This window comes from Danio aesculapii, chromosome 3 (genome assembly GCF_903798145.1).
Source record: "Danio aesculapii chromosome 3, fDanAes4.1, whole genome shotgun sequence".
Classification (NCBI taxonomy): Eukaryota; Metazoa; Chordata; class Actinopteri; order Cypriniformes; family Danionidae; genus Danio; species Danio aesculapii.
In genome coordinates this window covers 54,854,673-54,872,524 of record NC_079437.1, presented here as the reverse complement: position 1 = coordinate 54,872,524, position 17,852 = coordinate 54,854,673, and the positions used below count along the sequence as shown (strand labels likewise).

Sequence of the window (17,852 nt, the reverse complement as noted above, 5' to 3'; positions counted from 1 at the left end):
AGTTTTAGTGAGCCACTGGTCTTGGGCTGCAGGGTGATATGGCTGTTCTCACAGCTCTGCCAGTGAGAGTGGTTTAGCTCAAGTGCATTAAATTAAATGAAAATAGTAAATGAAAAGCATCTTGAAGACAATGGGAGATGGGGGTTTGATTGGTCAGAAGATTTAATGATCAATTGGAGTATGAGGTGACATCAATAAAATGGATCCATTTAGGCACACGTGACAAACTGCAGGGTTTTGATGTTTATATTAAGTTTATTAATTCTAAATGTGAATTTTCTCACTGTTTTGGAGTACAGTAGCTTACAGATATCCTAAATATACTGATATTAACACCCCCCCCCCCCCCTCCTAAATTTATTTCATGGGTCTTTAAAGGATATCATTAACATGGGAGGCATTTTGACAGAGCTTTGATTATCTTGCACATCCCTACAAACAAACCCACCCCAGCAAACAACTCAGAAACCTTAGTTCGATTTGAGACTGCAAATGCTTGCTTGTGGTCAGAGGGACGTCACGAGGAGCCCGTGTGCCAATTCAGCGGTAATGTATTCCGGCTTGAGAGTGTGTGCTTTCTGAGCCAGGCGGAGGGCCGAGACAGATTGCCATAGACAATGAGTGCAAAAGAGAACTGTCCATTGCAAACAGTAGATTCGTCGGGGTAATTGGACCGTGCATTAGAGAGGGGCCGCCTGCCCCTTAATTGCTCTACAGACATCTATTACTGCAGAGCAACGAGAATTATTTCAAAAGGTCTGGGCTCTGGAACAAGAGCAGGGAATAAAGAGGGGGAGGAACGAGAAAGGCATAAAGTGGAGAGAGTCTGCTGGTGGATACAGGGATCTCACACTAGAGGTCTCAGCTATAATATCTTCTGTTCCAGAATGTTCCGGAATTCGAGAAAAGAATCGTGATGTGTTTTTATCTATCACACTTGAACAAAAAAGGTGTCTTGGTGTCATCACAGGACTTATCCAGAAGGTCTTCTTTGGAAAGCTAATGAGCAGCAGCATTCAGGAAGATGTAAAGATATTCATGGAGATGAAGGTTTTGTTAGGATGTCTTGAATAGGATGTTCTGGCCTTTGTAAAAGGAGGGCTGAATTCGGATAAATAATATAATTTTTTTTTCTGATTTTCAGAGCTGGAGATATTACCATATAGATGGAACATTTGGAACTTTAAAATTTAGAAAACTGCTGACAATTAAGTTTTTCCATCCTTCTTCTTTTGTTGCTTTTTAAAAAAGATTTTATATACAGTATCTAGTTTTTATAACATTATGATTAATATAACTGGTGTTGGTTAGTTACTTTTGAAAGTAATACATTACAATATTGAGTTAATCTCCTAAAAAAGTAACTAGTTGCGTTACTTAGTTATTTTTTATGGTAAGTAATGTGTTATGTTACTTTTGCGTTACTTTTTCTGACCTGGCTGAGGCTTGATCTCTTTCAGAACTTGCAAGGTTTTTTTTTTTTTTCTTTTTTTTTGTTTTAATAGAGGAGCTCTGCAATGAACAGCACACTGTATAACCTGTATAAATGCCTTATTTATCTTTAAAAAACAGATTGAATAATAATAATGTAGGATAAATGTTATCTTCTGAAAACTTCCTGAGCCCAGAGCTATACATGGCATATATACTGAGTAATGACGGTTTGAAGCAAAGTGTTTGCTGCTTTTGTACTTTTTGTCTAATTAGTGAAGTACAAACCATTTTCAAGTACAATTCCTTTTCTTCCATGTGTTCAAAATAATCAGTGGTGGAAAGAGTACTGAAAAATCTACCATTACTTGCCTAAAAATGTAGTGCAAGTAGAGTAAAAGTATCTGTTGTAAATATTACTCAAAGTATGAGTAAAAATACCTTTCAAAAGTACTCGAGAGTAGTGAGTTGTGAGTATTAATCTGTAAAAAGTTGATGCATTTACATGTAATTTGTGAATGTGTGTAAACATAACATTCTGTAGTGCATTTAGTTATTGCCCAGCAGGCACACAACATCATAAGATGTTAATATTAGGTTAGATTTAGGTTGTGACGTTAGGTGACCAAAATTCAAGCCTAGCCAGTGTCTAAGGACAATGTTATTTTGATGTTCAATAATAACATGATGTTGAATAATGATGAACAAATGATGTTGATATTTGGTTGATTTTAGGTTGTGTTTGTAAGTAACCAAATTCTAACATTGAGCCAACATCTTAAACCAACATCATATTGACGTCAAATACTGACATTTATTCATCAGGTATGATAACCAGAATGCAACGTCTGATAGACGTCATAGTGGTGACATCCACACAACGTCAAGCTGTAACATCATTAGACATTGATATGTGGTTGATTTTAGGCTGGACGTTAAACACTGATGTTGGGTTCTGATGTCAACCCGATTTTCATTTCCAAACAAAATGCAACGTCCCCATGACATTGGGATACAACGTCTATCTGACGTCATGTTGATGTTTAAGGCCATTTTGGTCATCATACAGTAAACATCTGTCATCTTCTCATCAGTGACACGCATGTAAACATTCTCTGGGTCAATGCGTGTAAAGATTTTGGACATCTTGGACACTTTTGCTTCCAAACAGTTTTCTGCAATTATAAATCGCACATGTTTTGAGGTAGTTCATTATGATGAAATTTACCTTCTATGTACGATCTGATTGGACAGGAATCAAAGGACTGATTTTTCTAATGCCCATAGACAAGAAAAAATATAGTAGTGACTGCAGGCTGAAGGAAAGTAGTGGAGTAAAAGTACCAATACTGCACTAAAAATGTACTCAAGGGTAAGTAAAAGTACACATTTATAAAACTACTTAGTAAATTACAATTTCTCAGAAAAACTACTCAATTACATTAATTTGAGTATTTGTAATTAGTTACTTAACACCACTGGAAATAATGAATGCATTCTCTCATCTCAATTTTAATTTAGCAGTTTACCTTTCAAAAGCAAATTAACCAAAAAAAGTAACTCAAATATTATTACATATCTCAAGTTACTTGTAAAGCGTTACCCCCAACACTGGACATAACAACATTAATAGTTGTAATTAGTAATTCTTCTTAAACCATTTTTGTTACAGTACCATTCAAAAGTTTGAGGTCATTCGATTTTCATATTTTGAAAGAAAAACAGTGTAAAGAACTGTTTCTGTCAATATTGCCTGGATGTAGCCTTGATTATGAAAGCTGAAACTGCAAGTCTCGTAAGTGCAATGTCAGACACAATGTACTCAATGGAGCTAGTGACATCACTGTGAGGGTTAGGGGTGGGATTAGGTGTGTGCAGACAGACAGACAGATAGACAGATAGACAGACAGACAGACAGACAGATAGACAGATAGATAGATAGATAGATAGATAGATAGATAGATAGATAGATGGACGGACAGATAGAACTTAAAAATCTAACATCGGAGTATTAATCTAATATCTGAACCAACACAGGAGCTGATGAGCCCTAACCAGAGAACACACACACACACGCACACACACACTTCAGTATTAGTGGCATGAGCTGAGTCTCTGCGCTGCTGACACTGCACACCTGCACGGCCCCAGAGACTTAAGGAACAGAAGAGGAGGAAGGAGGACCTCTTTATAGAAGCGTTTCCCATTTAATTAAAAACTAGGCCACTGCAGATACATAGACGAAGAGACGCCTTCATATCTGAAAAAAGACACTGTCCCTGTGACTTACATCAAATATAGGCTAGGTTAAAGATAGAGCTACTGTAGAGGGGGCTAAAGAATTAGCTTCTGTGCTCAGGCTGGCGCACACTGACCCCACATGTGTATTAGCACAAGTTTTAGACCTCTTTTAGGCCCAATCCTAATTCTATTTTTGTACCCCTAACCCTTCCCCTTGGCCCTTAAAACCGAGTGCGAAGGGGAAGGGCTTCAAAATTTACCCCTAAGAAATGGGACAGCACTACAGCACCTGCACACATCATCATATGTCATCGCGATCTCTTGCTTCATATGAGATCGATGATCACGACTGCTGTAGTTATTCCAGTTGTGTTATTTTTTGGTGTTTATCCTCAGGAAATCACTGAAGGCATATATTATGTTATCATAACGATCTAATGTGGCAATAAGATCATAACTATACTGCACATTTACACAGTGACCATATTCAGTGTAAGCACACAAAAACAACATTAACCTTCCTGACGTGTTCGGGTCAAATCTGACCGATTTACAACTTAAATCACTCATAAATATTGTGTTTTACATTTGATTGCCTCAAGGCCTTATGATATCCTCCACACTATGCACTTGAACATATAAAAGTGATGATCATCTCTTTCATTGAATTTTGACTGTTTTAATCAACCTTGTTACACTTGTAGTGTTCCCGGTCAAAAGTGACCACCATAGGAAATGAATGGGTATCCAGGCTACATTCATTCATTAGACAGAAAACATCCCCACACACACTACCCCAACTCATTCACTCACTCACTCACTCACTCACTCATTTCAGACTGAACAATGTCTTTTGCAGGTACACATCTCTTTTACGCGCTCATGTGCTGATCTTCCAGCCTGATCCAACCAGGAAACATAACTATTTTACATTTTGTTAGTTTAGTGGCTAACTCATATGAGTTCAGTCGTAGCAAATTGTACAAAACTGTATGAATGAGATCGTACAAATTCATATGGATTAGCCACTAAATCAATAAGTTATGAATTTCTATGAATGTGTTGGATCCTCCAATGTGAATCAACTTCCTGATAAAACAGTGTATCATATCTTCACAGACTGGATGTATGTTATGTGAATCCATCTGTGTGTCTTTCTTTCTTTCTTTCTTTCTTTCTTTCTTGTCTTATTTTACTCTTTTTGTTAATTTATTTATTTATATCTCTCTCTGGAAGGAAGCACAGAGAAGGAATCTTGTTCCCTTTCTTTCTTTCTTTCTTGCTTTCTTTTTTTTTTCAGTCTCCGTTCAGCCAATCTCTGAGTCTAGCAGGAGCACTTTTAGCTTAGCTTATCTTAGCAACAAATGACCAAAGTATAACTAGTGCTAGTTCTGTGTCCATGGTCACTGTATATACCCTCTGTCACTATTCCCTATATTAATAGTAGTTAAAATCCGCTTCATTTGCGTGACAAATTTACTTCAGAACAGACGCGGATTTGCGTCATGGGCAGGTCTTCTGTCTGCCCGGTGACTGTAGCTGTAATTCAGTTAATACGAAACTTAAAACGTTGAAGTGGTTTAAAACCTTTCATCGATGTCCTAAAAGTATAGAACAACACTCATTCTTGTCTTAGGGCAATTATTTTTGATTCTCTTCATGTTGACTACTATGCCCAACCGAAAGACCGATTAAAAAGACAATCAACGATTATTAGAGCTCTTGGTTCTATTTTGTTGTCTTTTTGTCTATTGCCTCCATTATCTGCTGTCTTCTAAGGGTTGGTGTGATTTCACCAAGAAGGACATGTTCCTGGGTTAACATCTATGTTGATCCTGGAACAACATTCCAATCAGGAAATTGGTTTACAGTTTATGTTAAGCTTATGCTTACAGTAAGGAAGATGTGCTTCTAAATCATCATTATCCAATAATTAATCTCCTCTGATTTGGGGTAGTAAGGGTTAGGTTTTTGGTATGGATTATACTTTCAAACAGGGATGATGTTCTAGGATCAACATAGATGTTAATCCAGGAGATTAATCCAGAATCCTAGGATCACATCTTACATTGCAAAATCACACCTACCTTAAACATTTTCTTTGTTGAAGTGTTACAAGCCCCAAACCAAAACAATCAACCTACAAGGAGAATCACAACATGACCAATTCTAGTCCACTACACTCTCAGAAATAAAGGTACGCAAGCTGTCACTGGGGTGGTACCTTTTCAAAAGGTACAAATTTGTACCATAAAGGTCTATATTAATACCTCAAGGGTACATATTAGTACCTAAAAAGTACGAAACTGCTCCTCTTAAATTTTTTTAGGTACTAATATATACTTTTGAGGTATCATTGTGGACCCTGTAAGTACAAATGTGTCCCTTTTGAAAAGGTACCACCCAATGACAACTTGTGTACCTTTATTTCTGAGAGTGTACGGTATCATATTTTAAACTTTAGTTTAGCGGTGTGAACATAAACAACATCTCTGAATGTAACACGCTCAAAGTTCAATGCAAAGGGAGAGTTTGGCTTTTACAGAGTTAGCTTAGCAAAGCCTACAGCAAACAAATTTATGGACTACAAAAAAAAAAACAACATCCGGGCTAGTGAGATCACAGGGGCTTCCGGTTACCTCCATTCACCTCACGCACACACCCTGCACAGCGAAGGAAATGCATGTGCTTGTAGGGGAGTGATGTGGAGCCAATCCGGGAATCACAGCCCATTATGTTAGCAGACCAATCAGAGCCTCTTGAGGGCGTGTCTTTTCAGAGGAACTAGGAAATATGCTGTTTTCATGTTAACTGAGTAGCTGTAAAAAATAATGGTATTTTCTACAACTGAAGCATGAGCACACATTGCTTTGCATCTTATAAACACAACCAAGCCATAAAAATACACTGTGGACCACCCTTTTAAAAAAATCTGATAAAAGACCAGAGGTAAAGGTGCTGATTGTATCTATAGAAACAAGTTTGTAGCATGAACATTTGAGTATTGTTTTGAATGACAAAATCTTTAAATTAGATGCTAATGGTCTAATTCGATTGATTAATCTATGCTAAACTAAGCCATATATGATGCCGCCAGACCCACGGATGGATTCAAAAAATTGAATATGAGGGAGTTGTAAAATGACTTATAGTCCAAAAAGAAGAGAATTCCTACTGTATAACAACCACCTCCGAATTTACAATAAATGATTTGGTCCCTACTTTATATTAAGTGTCCTGAACTACTATGTACTTGCATCAAAAAACAAATACAATGTACTTACTGTGTTCAAAATGTATTTGACAGCATTTGTGGTGCTCTTGAGTTGGGATACAGGTATGGTTATGGACAGGTTTGGTGGTATGGGTAGGTTTAGGGGGTGGGTTAAGGTGTAAGGGAGGAACAACAGTGAATTTACAACTGTTCTTTCACTCATTCATTTTTGTTTCGGCTTCGTCCCTTTATTAATCTGTGGTCGCCACAGCGGAATGAACCGCGGACTTATCCAGCATATGTTTTACGCAGTGGATGCTTTACGCAGTGGATGCCTTTCCAGCCGCAACCCATTACTGGGAAACATCCATACACTCTCATTCACACACACTCATGCACTCTATGGTCAATTTTAGCCACTTAACAGAAATATTGTACAGTATAGAATATAAAGTCATGGTGCAGTGGAAAAATAATTATTATTGTGTATGACTCCCATAAGCTTAAACGACTGCATCCATACATCTCTGCAATGACCTAAATAACTTATTAATAAAGTCATCTGGAATGGCAAAGAAAGCATTCTTGCAGGACTCCCAAAGATCATCAAGATTCTTTGGATTCATCTTCAATACCTCCTCCATCTAACCCCAGACATGCTCAATAATGTTCATATCTGGTGACTGGGCTGGCCAATCCTGAAGCGCCTGGACCTTCTTTGCTTTTAGGAACAGGAATGTGGAGGCTGAAGTGTAAGAAGGAGCCCTATATCCTGCTGAAGAATCTTCCCTCTCCTGTGGTTTATAATGTAATGAGCAGCACAAATGTCTTGATACCTCAGGCAAATGTTGACTCAGGCTCAAGCTAATGCTCAGGCTAATGCTCTGCAGATCTCTCGCACACCCTCATACTGAATGTAACCCCAAACCATAATTTTTTCCTTCACCAAACTTGACTGATTTCTATGAGAATCTTGGGTAATACAGTTCCAATACAGCTTCAGCAGTATTTGTGATGATTGGGATGCAGTTCAACAGATGATTCATGGGAAAAATATATCTTCTGCCACTTTCCCAAATGATCAACATGAAGTCAAGTTATTATTTGTTGCTCTTACAACTATTGCAATGTCCAATCTAACATTAAGCCCTAATCTGAACTCTTGATTTATATACATTTTCAGTTTTCATGCAGACCATCCTTCTTTTAAGTATTACCCAAATTCCCACCCAAATTAACAATTAAGAGTACAAACTATATTTAATACATATAAACGGATGTTAAACCACTACTGGTAATTTCTCTCTAAAGGTAAAACACAAGACGAATGTGTACGGAAGGATTTCCCTGCAACGTGTGGGCACTCCCCATTTGTAACGCAGGGCCATTAATCAACATACACACTGTTCCCAGCCTCTCTGCTGACAGCGGAAAACACACACAACTCCATAAGCTCCTACGATGTGCAGTACTGCTCCCGGTAAAATACAAGCTGCGAGTTGTAACAAAGGAAGAGGGAGGTCGCCATACTTCCTGAGACAGAGAGAAAACACCCCACCAAAAAACCCTCACAAAAACATGAATGAGAACACTATAAATACAGTCCCAATGAGAGCACAGAGAAATAGCACAAACGCCGGCCCCTGAGATTTACACTTACAACACAAGCACACACACACACACACAGATATGCATACAGAAAGGTCATAGTTAATTTTCAATCACAGTGGGCAAAGGGGAAATGCGATTTAGGAATTAAAACAGCAGGGAGGGTGGCTGACGCAGCTATACAAACTCATCTGGACAAATGTCAAACACATAAATACAAATATATATACACTAGGGCTGTGTTATATCACAGATTATGGAATGGTCGGTTGCATTTCATGCTTAGTGGATCCCAATTGGACTGAAGCTGAAGACGTCTGCAATACTCATTTAAAAACATGAATCATGATTCAAGTTTGTCATTAACTGTTTGTAACCTTTTGATTTTATTGGTCAGTTTTTAAATTTATCTTGTCAGATTTTTTTAATCAATCTAAATCTAAATAATATCTGATTTAATCACACTGTAAAAAAAAATCCGTTATTTTACGTTTTTTTTTCTGGCAGCTAGGTAAATTACAGACATTTACCATAAAATAACAAAAGGTAAATTACAGAAATTTACCAAATATTTTAATTTCAGGAAATTTCTGTATTTAAAAGTTATTATTTTACAGTAAATGTCTGTAATTTAACGGCCATTATTTTACATTTTTTTCTAGCAGCTAGGAGAATCAATGCAGCTCCATACTCCACAAAATAGATGAGTTAATATGAAGTTTTTAAAACACATTGGTTTTATTGATAAATATATTTTTGCTCTGGTTACTAACTTAAAAGTGTAGTCTACCAATATCAGGTGGTATTTTGAACAAATGTAGAGCAACTTCAAAATAATTTCACTTTAAACATAAATTGCACGTAGTTACTTTTAAACCCGTCAGTAGTGTCAAAAGTAACACAACAATATTTGCTAAATTTACTATATTTACTAAATTTTGCTATATTTATTGCAAAACAAAACATTTTACTGCATTTAATTTCAAGAGTTCACACTTAGATATTGCTTGATAATAATAGCAGGTTTGGCATGTTGTCCCAGGAGAGAGCCTTGAGCTCGGAGATAATTGAGCCCAGGGTTCCCGCCTGGTCAATGAGCATGTGAGGGGGTACGAGATCAAGAAGTTCTCGAGAGCTCCCCCTGGTAAAGGACGAAAGGAGGAGATGGGGTGGATGGGGGGATTCTTCAAAAAAGGAAGATGAGGGAGTAATGTTAGTCAAGCTATTTATAGTGAGTTTGCAATGATCCGATTGGCTTACCACTGATAACGAATGAGAGACCAGCTGCGATCAATCATATCACATGCTCTTCTCGAAAATAGTTTGTGAAACTTCACTTCAAGAGTTCACACTAAGATATTGTTTGATAATAATAGAAGGTTTGGCATGCTGTCCAGGGAGAGAACCCTGAGCTCGGAGATAATTGAGCTCAGGGCTCCCATCTGGTCAATGAGCATATGAGGCGGTACGAGATCAGGAAGTTCTCGAGAGCTCCCCAAAATGCTTAATGACTCGGGACAGCAACCGTGTATTTGAAGAAACTCCGCAAAAGGCTAGAAATGCTATATCCGGCTGCTGGATATAGTGGTTGGGAAAGGAAAAAATAAAGAGAGCTCCTGCGGGAGCAAAGGGTGACACAGACACCTGCATGAGCCCGAGCAGGGTTGAGGTGTTTGGGCATTTTTCCAAAAAATTAAGATGAGGGAGTAATGTTAGTTGGACAATTTATAGTGAGTTTGGAATCATCCGATTGGCTTACTAATGATTACGGATGAGAGACCAGCTGCGATCAATCATGTAACGTGCTCCTCTCGAAATTTGTTTGTGAAACTTCACTTAAAATTTCAGTTCCACCAAAAGTTTCAAAAGCAACCAAACAATGCAATATGTTAACATTTACTACAATTTGGAATATTTATGATTATTATTATTATCATTTGAGTGATGCATGAAAAGAGAAACACTACTTGTAATAAGAAAAAAGAACCGCTGCAATAAATTACTTGACTTAAAAACTGAAATTTCATGTTAACCGTTTCATGGAACGGTCCTGAAATCAGGTGATATCTGTCAGCTCCATCAAGGGTTGCATGCTGAATGTGCTGTTATAGCCTGGAAATCAAATGTTGTCAGGGTTTTGAGAAAATCGCTTTGTTACTTTTGTCCCTGCTCTCCCTATACATCTGCTTTGTTTCATTTATGTTTAACTAACAAATATCAATCACATCAAATGTATTAGTGAAATTATGTTCAAAGTATGTATTCCAAATGGATGGAAGTTTTGTATGCAATCAGAACACATGCATTTTATTATAGTGTAAATTTACACTGTAATAAATAACAATTCTATGTTCTGATTCAACTTCATCGAGCTTGAAGACATAAAATAATCACGTCATTTCAATCAGAAATGCAGCACAAGACAATTTTAGAGCATTTTAGCTTAGCTTAGCATAAATCATTGAGTTGGATTAGACCATTAGCATCTCGCTCAAACAATTCTAAAAAGAATTTTAATAATTTTCCTATATAAAGCTTGACTCCTCTGCAGAAAATGAAAAGTTGCTATTTTCTAGATTGATAATATAGGAACTAAACTCTCATTCTGACCTAATTATCAACAAACTTTGCTGCCGTACCATGGTTGCAGCAGGCGTAACGACAGTACAAGCAGAACCAGAAGCTTTTAATACAAAAAAAACAATGTTTTGCATTTTTGTGAGAAGCTAATGGTCTAATCCGATTCAATGATTTATGCTAAGCTAAGCTGAAAGTGCTCCCATTCAGCTGGAATTAATGCATTTAAAAATGGTATGAATGGTATAAAATGAGCCTGTTTCCTAAAGTGTTCCTTTAAGAAGTTTACTTATATTCCATGCTGACTTAAAGCGACAAAGGAAAGCAAGAAGATGTTCAATATATATACAGTAAAGTGTGTGACGTAACCAGAGCAACGGATCATCTCCTCCACTGCATTACGCTGCACAAGTCTGTCAAGGTCACAAACAGTGTCACTCTCAGTGCTGATACTGGGAGACATGACCCTCTGCTCCCTATGGTACACATGACAGCGACAGGCGAATCTATTTTCCCGAGCAAACATCAGTCCAAGCGTGGCCTCCCAGACCCACTAACATATTATTAATGAGTCAGGACACTGTGATGTTTAGGAAACATGTTGTTTCTCATTACTGCACAGCTACAAACAGAATGCCACAGTGGGCCGCTGCCACAGTTCCCTGGACATAGCAAGGAAAGGTAGGGAATACTAATGCAGGGCTTACGCACAAATGCACTCACACACACAAAATCTGATGCCCTGAGCAAAGCTGGAACCGGCTTGGAGGAGCAAGGCTTGCCATTTTCCACCAGGCTGCTGATGCCAATGGGAAGCAGTAAAAAGAGGAGCTTCTCTACAAACCGCCCACTGAGAATGCATTCTAAATGATGACCCACACAACACCTAGGCATAATCTCTCATCAAGGAACTGTCTGGTAGCAACGTGCACCTACTGGCCTTTCGCAACGCCTTACGCATGATAAGCATCCCTCAGGTGAGAAGAGGTTAAGCATTGCACTTTCAATCCAACCTAAGCACATTGATGCCACTAAAAGTTTTTATGCTATCCAAATAATTATAATACACATGAAACTGTGCTTATTAAATCAATGATGACCTTCTTCATCATTGTCAGATATTGCTGATGTACTGCAGCCAACTCCCCCCTTTTTTTTCCAGAGATCGCTGTGTGATGAAAACATTGCGCCTTTTCCGTTTTTCTCCTCATCCGCATCCATCCACTGCATCAGCTGGCACTGGAGTCATGTCATTCTCACACCTCCCATTCAAATCAAAGGCAGCTGATACAGCAGTGCTTACATGAGAACGTTTGATGGAAATGCATCCCGGAGGCTCGTACAGTGCCAGTGCCATGGGGAAACCTCCGAGAGGCATTTAGCTGGAGGATCTGCCTCTGCAGTGAACCCGTTACGCACAAGATATGCACAACCTCTCATAATAATAATAATAGCTAATATTGCACGGGTGTGATCATGCATAATGCTATTTTAAGATGCGTTGCGCAATCAAGATGACGCTTTAAGTAATGAATCAACATCTGCATGCATTTACATATATATTAAAAAAAAAAGATAAACAGTGAAAGTTTGAATGGGGAAATATTTGCGCACTGGAAGGGGATTGTTCCCCCTTCTTTTTCTGTAAATAAATAATAAACAAACTTCGTCACTTTGCAAAATGCTCGTATGTTTAATATCATAGCGCTCACCTGCCAACAGTCTGGTTGGCGAGCTGTCGCATCCGATTGAATTGCTTCTTCATTTTGCTCAATTTTTTTGGTTTCTGCGTTAACACCTCGAGCGCAAAACAATCCGCATTTCTTTCAGAAGAAAGGGACGTAATCCGGTGCGAACATGCCCGTTATTCCCGTCACACGCCCTCATGGCAAAGCGAAAGAGGGTGGAAATGTCCTAAGATGCGTATTTCAATGCATTTTTTTGCGCTGCCGCTCGAATGAGATGCTGCTGGGCGATTCTCTCGCATCGGCAAAGTGACAGCAGCGGAACGACGGGAGCGCGTTGCAGCATGGGTAGTGTAGTCTTGTTATACTGCTTTCAGTAAGAATTGTGGACAGAATGTCTACTTGAAATGCATTAATCTGCATTGCAGTGCATTGTGAGCACCACACTCAGTTTACACAAAAATCAAATAGCCATACTATTAAACCAGTTGTGTTGTTCATGCTATATCTTTTTTCTTTTATTTTATTTTCTTTTTAAATAAAACCTGCCTGCATTCGTCCATAATGTTAGGAAATAGCAGCTAATATTCGTTAGACACAAACAAAGCCAATAACATAATGTCATTAAAGTGAGTTCACTCAAAAATACAGATTTTACTCACTATGCACTTGCCATCAAGTGGTTCCAAACCTTTGTTTCCTTTGTTGTTGTTGTTGTTGATGATGGAAACCAATAACCACCAACATACACTGAAAATGCTGAGTTTCACAAAAGTTGTTGTTGTTTTAAACAAATTTAAGTGGATTGTAGTTAAAATGATTAAGTTGTCCCCCCAAAACCCAAGAATTGTGCTATTTCACTTCATTTGAGTTATTGGTTTCTACCATTCTTCATAATATTTTCTTTTGTGTTCAACATGAAAAATAAGATCAAACAGGTTTGTGACAAGTGAAGGGTGAGTATTTAATGACAAAAAATATTCTGGGGTGAACTATCCCTTCAGTTTAATTTGTTCTAAAGATATGATAGGGTTTAGTGAAAAATAAAGCCTTATAGAGCCTTAAATACTGTATTTTGTGTTGTGTTGTTTTTTTATTTTTATTTTTTATTTTTTATTTTCAACTTGTTTTCTGGACAAGTTGGAGATTTTCATAATTTAGCACCTTTTAATACCATCGATTTTATTTATTTGAAAAAAAATCCACCCATCCATGCATCCACTAATCAACTAATTCTAAACTTTTTCAAACACAATTTAGGAAGTTACATTCTTGAAGAAAAAGAAGTTTCTAAAAGTGCTGTAGAAATAAAGCTGAATAGAACTGAATTGTTTAATGGAGTGGTGAAGATGCTATAATTAGATTTGTTTGGCATTAAAGGGCACCTATGATGAAAATCATATGTTGTAAGCTGTTTGGACAGAACTGTGTGTATATAGTGTGTCCACAGTCATGTTGGGTGATATAAAGCCAATAAGTCTAATTTTTTTTTTAATTTCTTGACTTAAAATAGGATCCAAATCCCTCCCATTTTGAGGCCAACTTGACGTAGGAGTGTGGTTTCCCTGCCCACCGAATTGATTGACAGCCGCGTATTAACATGTCTCCATAGTAATGTCTATAATCATATCCACAAGACAGGACGTGCGCAAACCAACCAGGATTAAAAGATCTGTTCAGCTTGCTGTGATTATCAATCATCATAAAATGGGATCAAGAATGAGTTTTACATGTTTAAAACGTTTTGAAATCGCTACATTATTCATCACCACTGCTGCAAAGTGTCAATACAATTATGAAAGAAGACACTTTAAACCAGTGTAAATCAGGTTTATTGTGTACATTAACATAAGGGATATCTAGGGATGGCTGACGTGAAACTGACGTTTCGACACAGTGTCGAGATCCGGAAGCACAAGTGTTTCGAAACACTGCACTGAAGCATGATCCAAAACACCCAGGTCATGTGACTAAAGCGATTAAAATCATCAGTCATTTCATAAGCGTTTCGAGACCTGGCGAATCTGCATTTTACTGATAGAGTTGCTTAAACTTCTGTCTCATATGGCCTGGACCGTGTGTGTGCACGTTGTTACCATGCTTCAAATAACTTTTTCGAATCCTGACTTGTACAAAGACTCCGAAATCATGATTTTATTTATTTTAATCATCTTACTGTTTTATGGTGTAGTCTAGATAGGGTACAGCTGCTGATACGCCATCAATTTAGCATCATTTTTGTAACACTGTAAAACAATAATTAGTATTTTTACAGTACTGTGATGGTTGGGTTTAGGTTTTGGGTAGACGTTAATAAAATACAATGGGAAATTTAATAAATAATATAAATAATTCCTGTTAACTTCTGGCCACAACCGTCTCTGATCCAGCAACAACCCTGTTTTATGACCAAAACAAGACATATTTTTTCACAAAGTGTTTATTCTGATGTCAGACCAATGTCGAAACAAACGATACAAGAATAAAGCATTTCAAACTGATATTAAAGCATTTCAAAATAGCTGTACCAGCCTGGATTCGAACCTACTATCCTCATATGGTAGTCAGGAACCCTAACCACTCCACTAAATCACTATAAGATTTGATTCTACAAAGTGGGGTTTAATACCTCATTTTGCTCAACTGTTTTTTGCTGAAGCTGTTCCAATGCAATACATAAAAAATGACCACTAGGTGTCACCGTAGAGTGGGGTTTCGAAACGTTTCGAAGCTTCGACACATTTGCTTCGACTGTTTCAGTGTTTCATGAAGCCTCGTTTTGCCCACCACTAGGGATATCCATACATACAGCAGTGGATATTAACGTGTACCCTGTCACGCTTGCCGTGCAAAAACAGTGCAAACCCAGCAAACATGCCAGTGTGGGCTCACTGTGGGTAAGGGGTGGGTTTACTGTGGGACAGTGTGAGCAGGACAATCCCACAAAAAAACACATGTGGGCCCCATGTGGGGTAGCCCATGCAGGCCCCAAAAATATTTTCCCCTTTGGGACCCACAAACCCATGTGGGCCCCATATGGGTCAGCCCATGTGGGCCCCATGTGGGGTAGCCCATGCAGGCCCCAAAAATATTTGCCCCTTTGGGGCCCACAAACCCATGTGGGCCCCATGTGGGTCAGCCCATGTGGGCCCAATGGATTTTGCCCTTTGGGGGCCCAATGTGGGTTTTCTGTGGGCAATCCCACAGTGGGCTTAAGCTTATGTGTGTGTGCGCGTGCACGTGAGTGAACTGTATAACGACATTGTGTGTCGCTGGAGCCAGACAGAATCTGCGGACATTTTTTTATATTTCTGCGGAGAATCTGCGAATTTATGCATAATGATTTTAGGAGTAATGTTACGGTTCGTGGGTGTTTGTATTTTGTGCTTTCTCCCTCTCTGTTGTTGCTTGTCTTCCCTCACTCTCCTTGTCTGTCATTTGCTCTTTGTTTCGCCCAATCACCTTTTGTTTCCCTATTTATCTCTCCCAGGTACCTGCTGACTGTCACTCCTCATTAGGGCGTTTCCTCGTGGACCAATCGGGCTTCGTTCCGCGGACTTTAAATTTGACCGGCACGCCTTGTTTGACAGAGTGCTGTGTGTGTGTGTCGGTTTGTGCTGTTGTACGCTCGCTTTTGATTATGCTTTATGTCTTGTTCCGTGTCTCTGAATAATTATACACAAATGTAAAATAATTCAATATGGTTAATGAGTTTATCATTCCTTTTTGGGGAAAAAGGAATAGGTTACTAAGTCGTGAACATACATTTTGCCCATAGGTATTTATATTGTTCAGAAACAGGTAAGTGGGTGAGCGCCGCTTTTTGTAATTTTGTTTATTATTTCAGGGAGTTTATGTTATTGGCGTCGCATACGCTGAAGTTTTTGGTTTCTTATTCACATTTGATTTTCATTAGTAAGCATAGAGGCGATCTTGTGTTCTAGTTTAGGTGGCATTTGGTTTTATTTTGTTCTTTGCTTTGGTGCCACTCTAGTTCCTTTTCCCCTGAAACTTTTGGTTTGATTATATTTCTGTTTGCTTTTTTTTGGATCGTACAAAGCGCACACATATGCCTCTCTTCTGTTGGCTTCATCACTCATTTCCTCATAGAGGAATAAACGAATTAATTGCTAAACTCGTGTTCTTGTGTATTTTCCATCCATCTACTCCGGTAATAATCTAATATTCGAAATGTTACGTTTACTCTCCCTAGAAAAATCCAGCACATGTTTTACGCAGCGGATGCCCTTCCAGCCGAAACCCCTCTCTGGGAAACATCCATACACACTCACTCACACTCATACACTACGGACAATTTAGCCTTCCCAATTCACCACTACCGCATGTCTTTGGAATGTGGGGGAAACCGGAGCACCCGGAGGAAACCCACGCGAACGCAGGGAGAACATGCAAACTCCACATAGAAACACCAACTGACCCAGCCAAGGCTCGAACCAGCGACCTTCTTGCTGTGAGGCGACAGCATTACCTACTGCGCCACTGCGTCACCTTACTAAAAGCTTAATATATGAAATCAAAAACCAATACATTTTTAACTTTAATTCAATGCTTACAATGCAAATCCAATTAGTCTACTTATTTGGTAAACAAAAGCAAGTCTCTCATATAATATATCTGCTAAAAGACAGAACATATTACTTTTCAAACTGTATTGTAAATCAATCATATGAACATTTTAATATTACTATTATTATATCACAATAATATTAGTGGAATTAATTTAAAAACTGAATAAATATAAATTTACACACATTTCCTCAAGTAAATACATAGACTTAATGATGGGCTAGAAATCTGCGAATTCCGTGTGGGCCTACTCATCACTTCAGAAAGGCTTGAATTAGTTTTTTACGATTGCTAACACTCTGAATTCGCAATCATTGGCAAAACCGTACACTCAAGGAGCAAAACACTAGATCTGCACAACTGTAAGCACATTGTCAGCTTCACACTTTTTGCAAAACATTACACACAGTGATATGCACATCACTAAACACACTTGGATGCTTTTGACACAGTTATTTTTCATAATGGAATTTCCTAGCAAATTCGAAGCAAAGGCCTTCAAATGAACA

The 17,852-nt window shown here is 38.3% G+C and overlaps 1 protein-coding gene across 1 annotated transcript in view; it reads right to left on the bottom strand.

Annotated features, from left to right (window-relative positions):
- Positions 1-13,048, bottom strand: part of arhgap44a (Rho GTPase activating protein 44a) — a 155,003-nt gene extending 141,955 nt beyond the window's left edge. The window contains 1 exon segment of the mRNA XM_056452821.1: positions 12,784-13,048. Within this exon segment, the coding sequence (XP_056308796.1) occupies positions 12,784-12,836 (53 nt within the window). The 5' untranslated portion in view covers positions 12,837-13,048.
- Positions 13,049-17,852: the final 4,804 nt, after the last annotated feature.